General features: G+C 38.3%; 1 protein-coding gene across 1 annotated transcript in view; it reads left to right on the forward strand.

Annotated features, from left to right (window-relative positions):
* REEP5 (receptor accessory protein 5) overlaps nt 1–12,518 on the forward strand; it is a 43,446-nt gene that overhangs the window by 21,935 nt on the left and 8,993 nt on the right. The window contains exon 3 of the mRNA XM_082649847.1: nt 3,989–4,127. Within this exon, the coding sequence (XP_082505973.1) occupies nt 3,989–4,127 (139 nt within the window). The remainder of the gene's footprint in view (nt 1–3,988; nt 4,128–12,518) is intronic.

Raw genomic sequence — 12,518 nt, forward strand, 5'->3', positions numbered from 1 at the left:
CCAACATGGAAGCTCTCTGAAAAGGGACAAAAAGCTGTCCTTTGGGGTTTTATGGAGGCTTCATTACATAGTCATGACTGACTAAATAATTGGCCGTTGGTGATCGATTTAACCTCCAGCCCCTTCCCCTCCCCAGAGGTCAGCGATGGGACTGAAAGTTCCAGCCCTCTAATCACATAGTTGGCTCCAGGGACGTCCAGCTCCCCTCCTTATGTGCTTTATAAAAATCACCTCATTAACATAACAAAAGACACCTTTATCCCTCTCAACACTTCAGAAATTGCAAGGGTTTGGGGAGCTGTGCAGGAACCTAGATGAAGACCAAATATATAGGAGAACTATATTTTGGTCTTTGGAATGACCAAATATATATTTTGCTTATAAATCACAATTTTGCATCCACTCATTTGGACAAGACAGTATATACGTAAATAGGGTTCAGGAAATCCCGGTATTAAGCACTTTTCTTCTTATCTCTTTGAGTCTTAGGTTCCTCAACTGTACACTGAGTGGGTTAGACTATCTTCTATGTTCTTTCTTGTTCTGACTAGCTTATGATGTTATGACATGTAGACACATTTTAAAAAATGAACATTGTGGTATTTTTAATTAAAACAGTAATTAACTGCTTCAATAATAGAAGTTCTATTTAAAAATTCTCTTGACCTTAATGAGACTCTGTGATCTTTTCCTATCTTTTTTCCCAGGCCTTGCTTTTCTACAAAGTTGTGTTCAATATGTGTGCTCAATTTTGAGTTCTTCCTACTTTTCAGTGTTACTATAGAGTGTTCCAAGTGTATCAGCATGGAAACTTTTGAATTCATATTGTTGATAAGTTAGGGAGCTTATTCCTTAAGAGACTGAACTTGAACTGTTAGTTTTTCTGTTTTTGAATCTGTGGATCTTGACTAACATCTTAAAAATAATGACATAACAGGGCTTCCCTGGTGGCGCAGTGGTTGAGAATCTGCCTGCTAATGCAGGGGACACAGGTTCGAGCCCTGGTCTGGGAGGATCCCATATGCCACGGAGCAACTAGGCCCGTGAGCCACAACTACTGAGCCTGCGCGTCTGGAGCCTGTGCTCCGCAACAAGAGAGGCTGCGATAGTGAGAGGCTCACGCACCGCGATGAAGAGTGGCCCCCGCTTGCCACAACTAGAGAAAGCCCTCGCACAGAAACGAAGACACAACACAGCCAAAAATAAATTAAAAAAAAAAAATAATAATGACATAACAGTTTTCCAAGGCAATATTAAAGCAAAAAAACCCAAATGGGACCTAATCAAACTTATAAGCTTTTGCACAGCAAAGGAAACCATCAGCAAAATGAAAAGATAGACTAAAGAATGGGAGAAAATATTTGCAGACAATACGACTGACAAGGGATTAATTTCCCAAATATACAAACAGCTCATACAACTCAATAACAAAAAAACAAACAACCCAATTAAAAATGGGCAGAACCTTATATAGACATTTCTCCAAAGAAGACATACAGATGGCCACTAGGTACATGAAAAGATACTCAACATTATTAATTATTAGAGAAACGCAAATCAAAATTACAATGAGGTACCATCTCATACCAGTCAGGATGGCCATCATTAAAAAGTCCACAAATAACAAATGCTGGAGAGGGTGTGGAGAAAAGGGAACCCTCCTACACTGTTGGTGGGAGTGTAAATTGTGCAGCCGCTATGGAAAACAGTGTGGAGATTCCTCAAAAAACTAAAAATAGAGTTGCCATGTGATCCAGCCATCCCACTCTTGGGCATATATCCAGATAAAACTATAATTGGAAAAGATATGCATATCCCAGTGTTCATAGCAGCACTATTCACAATAGCCAAAGCATGGAAGCAGCTTAAATATCCATCAACAGATGAATGGATAAAGAAGATGTGGTGTGTGTCTGTGTATATATATCTATATATCTATATCTATATCTATCTATCTATATATATCTATATATACACAATGGAATATTACCCATAAAAAAGAACGAAACAATGCCATTTTCAGCAACATGGATGGACCTAGAGATTATCATACTAAGTGAAGTCAGACAGAGAAAGACAAATACCATATATCACTTATATGTGGAATCTAAAATATGACACAGATGAACTTATCTACAAAACAGAAACAGACACACAGACATAGAGAACAGACTTGTGGTTGCCAAGGGGGAGTGGGGGTGGGGAGGGATAAATTAGGAGTTTGGGATTAGCAGATACAAACTATTATATATAAAATAGATAAACAACAACAAGGCCCTACTGTATAGCACAGGGAACTACATTCAATGTCTTATAATAATTATAATGGAAATGAATATTAAAAAGTATATATACATACACATATATATAACTGAATCACTTCGCTATACACCAGAAACTAACACAACACTGTAAATCAACTATACTTCAATAAAAAAATAATAATGGCATAGAATGGAATTGAAAATATCAGTGATTTCATAAATGTTTGTTTCAGTTTAATTTGTGTGTGGATGTGTGTTTGCTGGTTAGTCATGGACTGCTTTGGTTACCAAAACTAAGACCTTAAGTGAAATATAACTATGTATCCCCTCTGCCCAGGATGGATGTGTAAGAAACAAGTTTTTACCGTACTGATAACTTTAAAAATCCACTTAAATATAAATAGGTAAACCATATTCTATAGCAAATAAAGCGCAGAGGGGAAAAAAACCTTACGTGTAAAGGGAATACATTTTTTAGTTCTTTGGTTCACATGCTTGCCTACGCTTTTCCTTTGGCCTTCCATTACATCAGCTAGCTTCTACCTGAGGAAAGCTAAAACACAAACACAGTCCACATGTGAGAAGCCATTATTTTATAATTAGCTGCCTTCAATTCATTTTATGATTCTGTGTTTATTCTTGATGTTCAAAGCAGCATTCATTTAATCACTCCCTCCTCTCCTTTTCCTCATTAGCAGTCATCTCATTCAGCTGTAACTTTTCCCTGCTCAGTGATCTTCTTAAAACACTCATGCAGGCACTCACACCTACACCCACAGCTACTTCCAATTAATTCAGAGGCTTTCTTAGGGGATGACTCAGCATGATTCATCAGCCTGTCTCTTTGGTGAACCCGTGTTACCAAGTAGCCAATGTATTTTTAATAGTTAACCCATCGCATAGGCTAAACAAGATTCAGGTTTCTTCTAGTTTACTGTTGTAGTCCAGCTCAGTTACAATAAGTTTCCAGGCATGTGTCAGGATAGGATAAAAGATTATGGAATTGAGGTTTAGAATGAAAGGATTCCCAGGACTGGAAGAAATTCCTGTGATTCAGAAGTAAAAGAAGGTTATTTTAAATTTAGTTCTATTCATTTACAGAGTAAATTTTGTTTAAGCAGTAGTTGATACTGAGAAAGTCATATTAACTGATAAGAGGAGGAAAGGTCACAGCCTGAGGATCACATAATGTCAGTCGAAACCAAATGGACACCATGATGTTTGTTTTCACCTCTTTGTAATGAAGTGTGTTGTGAACTTTGGACAGTGCCTAAACTATGTTCCAGAAGGTCTTTTATGGAATGCCTCCTCACCATGATGTACTTCAGTTATTAAAAGTGCATAAGAACTGAGTTACATGAGTGAATTATTGATATATCCCTAGTGGCAGGACCCTACTTGAGAGTGGGGATTACTCTAGTTCCCAGTCATTGGTGGTATTTCCTGGAGCCTTGGTGGAGACTCAAGCAGAGTAGAGATCCAGGGGACAACTGGTGCTGGTTTCTTTGGTAACCAGAGAACTGATAACAGGTAGTTATAATGGCTTGTCCTGACATCTCTACATTGCTGCCTGTTTTCATGTTGTACTTTTGCATCTAGTGACATGATGCATACATTTGCCTGAGTTTCTCAGTTGGTGTTGGAGGGCAGCTGTGAAAGTATGTTTGAAAATGTCTCATTGAGATCTTACTACATGATACACTTGGTTTTGTATTGCCTTTCAGAATTAAAGCGATAGAGAGTCCAAACAAAGAAGATGATACCCAGTGGCTGACCTACTGGGTAGTGTATGGTGTGTTCAGCATTGCCGAATTCTTCTCTGACCTCTTCCTGTCATGGTTCCCCTTCTACTACATGCTGAAGGTACGTTGGCTTTCCTGAACTGCCATTTTCTTCCATCTGTGTTTTTGCTTTGCTCCCTACCCCTGAAATAAACTCCATCTCAGGGCCTCTATACAAGGAATAGGAACAGATGCTTGAATGTTGGACATCTGTGGCTCTGCCTTAGATTAATAAACAGGAAGACAGGATTCAACATGTCTAACTTATTTTGTATATTATCTTGGAAACAGCCAAAGCAATTGTGTCTTTACAATGTGTTTGATAATAATAAAAGATGGAAATACTGTGAACTAGCACAAGCATTGCTCTTTGCCAAGATCCTCTCTTCATGCTCTGTTGTCTGTGTTTGATGCGTCAACATTGCAAATTTTACCAGGTCATCAGTCACTCACAGTGGTGTGCTGGAGTCATTATTTCTGGAAAAAAATACTTATTTCTTAATCGGTTTGGAAAAAGCAGACGTGAAACGGGCTCTCTGAGGAAGTCATTTTAATAACTCTGGCAGGTGCAATAGTCTGGGATCAGCCCTGCCAAGCGTTGTTTGCCAGAGAACTCTCCTCAGCTATTACTGTGTGAGGAAAGGGAGTAGGACGTTGAACTCGTCCCTAGTGGCACCTGTATCAACTCCAGCCTTGGCCTCCAAGGCACATGACAATGAAAAGTTTGCATCTTTTGATAGAGTGGTTGGTTCTTTTTCTCTAAATGGGACAGACTGTCTTCAGTTGACTCCTCAGGTGTCTTCCATGGAAGAGGCTTGCTTCCAGTTAGTTGCATAGGATGTAAATAGTTCCTCAGGTTCACCGACCCAGACTTCCCAAGCTGCCGAGGGTGGTGAGTCCAGCTCTTATGAATTCTGGGTCCTCTTCTTTTCCCTCATACGCTTAAGTATTTGCTTTAGTAAGGGTTACACATGACATAGTTTAAAGACTCAAATAGCTCTGGAAGAGTTTTGATGATCTACACTCCTGCCCCTTACATTGCCTTTCCTTAAAAGCAACCACTGTCCCTTCATTTATGACAGATTATTTTGTCATTTACCTCTGTTTCTAAATAATATCCTTGTTTAGTTACCTTTTAATTTTTATGTTTTACACGTTAGCTCTTTTATTTATTTATTTATTTGGCTGCGCCAGGTCTTAGTTGCTGCATATCTGCGGGATCTAGTTCCCTGACAAGGGATAGAACCTGGGCCCCCTGCATTGGGAGCACAGACTTTTAACCACTGGACCACCAACGGAAGTCCCTACACATTAGCCCTTGATTCCCACCAGAAGATAAGGATTTGGCTTTGTTTCCTCCTTCCTCCCTGCCACACATGCAGGCTTGATAGTAATAAAAGATGTCTTCATCTTCCTCAGGGATAATTTTGGTTAGATAGGGCTTCACTGCTTTTATTATTATGACTTGTTAAGCACTGTTTAGTTGGGCCATATAGTATATATATAATGTACATGCAGTGTTGCTGCAGTTGTTTAGTTTCCCCGAAATCAATAATTGTTTCCTTATTTCTATATTTAGGCCTATTTTGAGTGTCCTTGTTATTTTAATTTGTCCTAATGTCTACATTTCTATTTACTTGCTTTTAAAATTTTCTATCTGAAGAAATGTAGTTACAGGAAATTAGATAGCGGAAGCTCTGTCATCCTTTGGTCTCCTTCCCCGCAGCCGCCACTACGTTGATATTACCTTGATTTTTAATTCTTGCTAATTATGGATATATTTTTTCTTTTCCTCTGGACTTACCTATTTTTCAAACATATTTATTTGTATTTTCCTTCTTTCTGGGAGATTTTCTCAATCCGATCTTCCAATTTTCAGTTTTGTTCCATTCTGCTGTTTATGCCATACGTTGTGTTATTTCAGTTGTTATATTTTTCATACCTAGTAGTTTTGCTTGGCTCTTCCCTATGTTTTCTTGTTCTTCTTTCATGTCGCTGTATTTCTTCTAGTATAGCTGTTTTTAAATTCTTGGTCATTCACTTCTAAAATTTCTGCTGCTGATAGAATCTGTAGTTGATTGTGCTGTCTCTGTTTTGAACTGGTTGTACTTTTCAAATACCTTGTTATTTTGGCCTGTAAGTTCCTTCTCCTCCAGGAGTATCAGCCGTTCCATCGGGTGTTAGAATGGAGGAGGCCACACCCTGATCCATGCTAGTCCATAAGCTCAGTGTAGGGGTGTGTGAGTCCTAGGGTGGGGACCCCCAGGCAGCAGAAGAGCCACAGTTGATTCCCTTCCCCCACTAAACAGCTCTTCAGGTGCAGGTGTCACCCTTTGCTCCCCCAGCAGCACTAGAAGCAGGTGCTCCTAAGTTGGAATTCATAGCTCTAGGGGTTGGAGCAGAAGGGCTTGAGGAGGAACTGCCCTGGCTACTTAGTCCCTAGCTGTTCTCCTTAGTGCCTCACAAGGCAGGACTTCTATGCCAAAACCTCTGTTTTAGAAAAAGTATAGGAGAATGTTTTTTAACTTGGAGGTATAGAAACAAGACAGAAATTTCTATATGACAGTGGGCAGTATAAGCAAAGATAAAATCATGACAGACTAGGAGGATGTATTTAGAACACTTACACCAGATAAGGAATTAATATCCAGAATATATAAAAACATTTACAAGTAAGAAGAAAAGGAGAAAAATGAACAAAGGTTATAAATAGACATTTCACAGAAGAGAAGAAAATATGAGTAGTCAGTGATCTGGGAAATGTGAGTTAAAATAGTGAAATACCATATTTTGCTCATTACATTGGCAGGTATTTAAAAGGTTGAGGATATCTGGTATTGGTGAATATATTGGGAAATGGATGTGTGGTGGTAATGCTATAAATTGGAATAGCCTTTTTAAAGGAGGCTTTGAGAGTTTCTTGTCAAAATGAAAAATGATACTCTAGCAGTTCTAAGCATCCATCCTAGGAAATATTCACCACGAATAAGAGAGCTGCATAAGGACGTTTACTGCAGCATTTTTGGTTATAAATAAAAGTTATTAAAAAAAAAAACCCTGCAGGGTCCGTCAACTGGTAACTGGTTAAATGAATTAATAGTACATCCATACAGTTAAATGAAATGAAATGATCCATTTGTAGATATAGAAATTTTGCATAATTCATTAATTATAAAAAATTATAGAATATTACAGTATGAAACCACTTATGGTAAAAAAAAAGCTAAATAGTTTAAAAGTTTAAATGAAAACATGGATATTCTCTTAATTTTGAATGCTGTTACCACAGAACGCCTGTAACACAGCAGAAAATTTTTCCTTCAAAACAAATGGGAAAAAAGTTGGTCTGTGGGAAGATTTAAGATTCCAGAGATTGCTGGATTTTTCGTGTGTTTTTGTCATCCAAAGATATTTAGCATTTATAAAAATAATTTTATAATCTTTAATTTGAATGTCCATATTTTAAACTTAAAATATTTGTGAACCCCTTAATAAGATCCATCTGATGGCAGTGACATCACATTGTGGTCTCTAACAGAAGGAAACTGGGCTTTTGCCTTGGGCCCCACTGCTTGCCCTGAACAGTATCCCGTCAGCAGAACCACTCACACCAGTATCTGACCTCAGACTTCCGAAACACAAGCCCGACTTCAGCCTGCTCCTGATCGCCTCTGCTAATGGAGGCCCCTTGAGGTAGAAAGTATCCAAAATAAAAGATAATCACCAAGTCATTTATATTTGATTTTGAAGTACATTACAGAAATTGCTTTGCAACAAATTTTCCTCCCTAACGGTAAAACAAATGCACATCCATTAGTAGTGAGTGTCCAGCTGTTTGATGTCACGGCGTCCAGAATGAGAGAGTGAATTTACCGCATATGTTCCAAATAGATAATATACTTGAGATGATTGAAAATTGATTATGCTGTCAATAAAAATGCTTTCTTCCTGCATTAGTGGCGTATTCTGAGTGGCTTCAGTGAACTGACTGAGAAAAGGTCTCTGAATTGCAGAGTGTGTAGGAGAATATCCCATTTTAAGGACTAGCATAGATCTTACCTGCGCCATTGCTACAATCACAAGGTGATTGTGTGGGAGGATGAAAAGGAGACCTGCAACTAAGGCCATGTTTACTATTTTATCTTTTGCAGAATTAGTATTGTTGGCCTTTTCCCCCCATTTTTCTAAAGCAACCTATAAGATTGCAGGAATACAAGAGGAGCCAATGATTAGGCATCAAGGGTTAGTCGAGAAGATACTGTTCAATGTATTGAGCTAGAAAAAGTGGATCCTGCCTGTTCAGAGCTTTGCTCTGAGGTCCATCTTTGAACAGGAAGGTTTAAAAATAAATGTATTTATTTAAAAATAAATTTTTTCTCCGATTGTGAAAGTAGTGTATTTCTTTATTCAGCAGATATTTATTTAGAACCTCTATGTGCCAGAATCTGTTCTAGGTCAGGGGATTTTGGTGAATAAAACAAAATCCCTGCTGTCATACTGTTTGCATTTGTGTTGTGTGTGTGTGCATGTGTGTTGGGGCATGTTTTAGATAGGGAAGAAAATAGTATTTGGAAGACTACCACTGGTATCATCTTAGGGTAGTCTTCCTTTTCTTTTTTAATGTGCAGATAAATTGCTTGATGTAAGACAATTGTTATTGTCTTAACCATCTATGTATGGTTGAAACCATATATATCAGGGGTCCCCAACCCCCAGGCCACGGACCAGCACCAGTCCGTGGCCTGTTGGGAACCGGGCCACAGAGCAGGAGGTGAGTGGCGGGCGAGCGAGTGAAGCTTCATCTGCCGCTCCCCATCGCTTGCGTTATCACCTGAACCACACCTCCCGCCCCCCGCGGAAAAATTGTCGTCTTCCACGAAACCGGTCCCTGGTAGCAAAAAGGTTGGGGACCAATGATATATATGATATATGATTCTATAACTCACTTTTCTTCAATTAACACAATATTATGAGTATGTTCTCATTCAATATTCTTTGACATAAATGTCTAATCCATTATAGGTGATAATGTATTCATTCCCCAGTTAATAGACATTTAGGATATTTATCTTGCTATTTTAACTAATGCTACAATGAGTATCTTTGCACCTCATCTTTACTCTCATTTGAATCATCTTCTAGATTTATTTTTAAAATAAAGGTTGAATAAATTTTGGCAAGTTTAAGTCCTGATCCAGACCATCACCTGTATCGTTTCACCCATTGACAAAGAGCATAACATTTCTCTTCTTAACTTTGTAGGAGGCAAAAAAGATAGAAAAATCTTCCCCTTCACATGTTCGTTTTTACCTTTCATTTGTGCATGCTGAGCAGTCTGTTTTAACTTTAGCTCATTACTATTCTCGTGGCTGTGTTGCAAAGGCTTCCCAAGGCTTCTGTTTTTGATCAAGTGATTGCAGCATACCAGGAAGTCAGTGTTGAAATACATTTTTTCTGGCATTAACTCTCAGTTCTCACCAGGCTAGTCCCAAACCGTGCATATTAAATATATCCCTACCTTGGAAATACCTCTTCTAGGGGAAAATTGAATAGTGACAGCATTAGAATCATAGACAGAATTATCTGGCCTGTTGTAATTTGTAATTTAAGGATTTAGTGTGTCATTGCTAATAGTGCCGAGAGTTGAGTTGAAATGGCATGGCCGGACTCTTTGTCTGAACTCTGTGTCTGAGTGGGCTTGTGTTTGCCGTTGGAAGTTTCGTCAGCTGGCACTTTGAGGGCAGCTTGATTAAAAGGATGGCCAGATCTGTGTAGCTCAGGGTATTCCTCAGCTGTAGAGTAGTTACATAGATTAAGAAAAGGGAGTTTTAAAAGCTGGTGGCTGAATATCACCTTGAGAGTTGAATAGTAATTAACTTTATTTTTAATACAAGAAAGTTACTTCATATGAGAACTGGAAAATGCTCACGATGTGGGTAAAGAGCAGTAATTATTTTATTGTCTCAAGACGATAGCTAGAGGGTACCAGAAAGAACTAACTAAACAGCCTGGAGAATAGCCTATAAAGTTAATCACATTGCAGAGGTACAAAAATGTAGACTCTTGGCTCTGGTCCTGTCTGGTAGCCATGCTTAATTCATCCAGAAAAGGTGAATGAATCAGCTTTTCTGGGTTGCTGAAGGGCTGTTATCTGCATAGGCAGGTAATATTTCAGAGATTTTTCAACAACAGTAAGAACTGTAGGACTTGGTAATACTACTACTATCTTGTACGTTTCTTAATTTGTGACTTTCCTAAAAATCCTGCAGAAGAGAAAATCGACTCTTAGAGAGGTTGTTTGATTTACCTAAAGTCATAGAACAGATACCAACTCTCCTGATTCTTAACCCAGTGAGTCATTTCTTCTTCACCTTGAGGCCTATGGGCATGTGTGTCTACATCAATAATCCATTCCTGACAATTAGATATTCTACGTAGGAATACCAGCCAGGAGACTATTTCTTACAATTTTAAATAATAAAAATTAAAATGTATTACATGTCAACTTAAAACTCCATACCAATTTCCTAAATATTAATACAGCAAGATGCCCCTGTATAAATAACAAATCTATTGGATGTTAGATGCTAAAAACTAAATCCAAATAGTTCCTGCGCTCCAAATAGTTAATATAGTTGGTGGGAAACTATTGCTTTGTTTGCAGTAAGTAGTACATGGCACATCCCCTTGGACACTGCATTCTCTTCACAATGTCCACACAGAATTCCGATGTTCTGTCAAGAATGTAACTTTTCCTTTTCCTGTATATCATCTTGTCTAAATTGTTTTATTAAGTTTTAGGGGTGTGTGTGTGTGTGTATTAGCGTTACCTATATAAGCAACTGATGGAGGGATTTCCCTGGTGGTCCAGCGGTTAAGACTGCGCTTCCACTGCAGGGGGTGCGGGTTCCATCCCTGGTTGGGGAACTAAGATCCCGCATGCTGTGTGTGTGGCCGGAAAAAACAACAACAACAACAAATGATGGAAAACATGAATGTTTGGATACTAAAAACCACAGGGAAATGTCAACTAGAGAGATGGTCTCTAGGGTCTGCCTGTTAATAACCTGGCTGTAAGCAGAGGACATTAAAGCTAAAGCCAGTGAAAACTGCAGTCACGCTTAGTCACACTTCGTTCCATACTTTGGGTTAATGCAAATGTGTAGTTCAGAAAACCAGGTTTCTCTGGCACATCTTCACAAGGATGGCTGGCCAAGCCCAGTGTGTGCTGGAGCAGAGTCACTGGGAAAACGAAAAGTAAACGTGGAGCTACACACACACACTAAAGACTGAGGATATTTCAAGGAACTGGCTTCATTTAAGAGCTTGGACCTGTAACAGAGGGTCTTACTCGCCACTGTGTGTCTGTGCGGGCTCACTGGAGTTTTGGGTGGTTGCACACACAGCTGTAGTGAGACTACGAGATGGCCAGTCTGAATCTTTGCCCTTCCCCTGCCTACTGCCAGCTTTCCCATCCTTTGCTTTCCTAACTCTGAACATCCCATTTTCAGTAAATGAGTTTTGGAGTCTGTCGCACGTAAGGGGTGGGAGAGGTGAAGAGAGGGCTGGCTTGGTATCATAACTTGGAGATTGTGGCAGTGAATTGCATTTGGCTGAATTCTCTGATATGGAAAGGAGGCAACCTTTGGGGAATACATAGAGAAAATTTTGTAGCTGTTAATAGTCACTGATTCTACTTATTATTTTATATTGTTTTCTAATACAGTTTGGCTTGAATATTTACACTTTAAAATACATTTTTTTTTATAAATTACTTTCACTTTTTATTTTCTTTATATTCCAGTTAGAAAACTATTTTTTTTTTTTTTTGTAATTGTGTATGTAAGTATGTCATGACTTTGAATTTCATTTCAGGTAGTAAAAGGAGAGGTAAGAACAAAATAATTGTTTAAAAAGGGTGTGTGTTGGTCCTGGGATTTGATTTTACCTGGTTTAAAGCTCTAATGAGGTAGCTTGTTACTGTTTCACGGATGTTGGTAGAAGACACAGTATTCTTGGGAGAGGGACAGAGCCTTACTATGCTAGATGCTCAAAGTGTTTCTTATTTTCTTACAAAATCTGTATGAGGTAGATTTTTTAAAATTTCTTTTTATATATATATATTTTTTTTATAGAGTCAAAACAGACTTAAGCAATTAAGTAACTTGCACAAGGTTTTCCCAGCTAGTAAGAAGATTGGAACCAGTTTTTCTGAGCCCAGTTCTCTTACCTCTGTATACTGTAGTATACAATTCTCTTAGTCCCCAGTTTGTTGGGTGGAGAGATCTGTGTATATCTTTAGATCAAGATTTTAAATTCTGTGTATTTTGCTTTGTATTCTTACTGATTTCTAGTTTTTTGATATATCAATTTCTGATGGAAATGTTAAAAATAGATTGTGGATTTTGTCCATTTATCTATATAATTCTGACTTTCAAGTTTATACATTTCAAAGCTATATTTGGAAGTGATA

Source organism: Grampus griseus (genome assembly GCF_964374135.1).
Source record: "Grampus griseus genome assembly, chromosome: 3".
Taxonomy (NCBI): domain Eukaryota; kingdom Metazoa; phylum Chordata; class Mammalia; order Artiodactyla; family Delphinidae; genus Grampus; species Grampus griseus.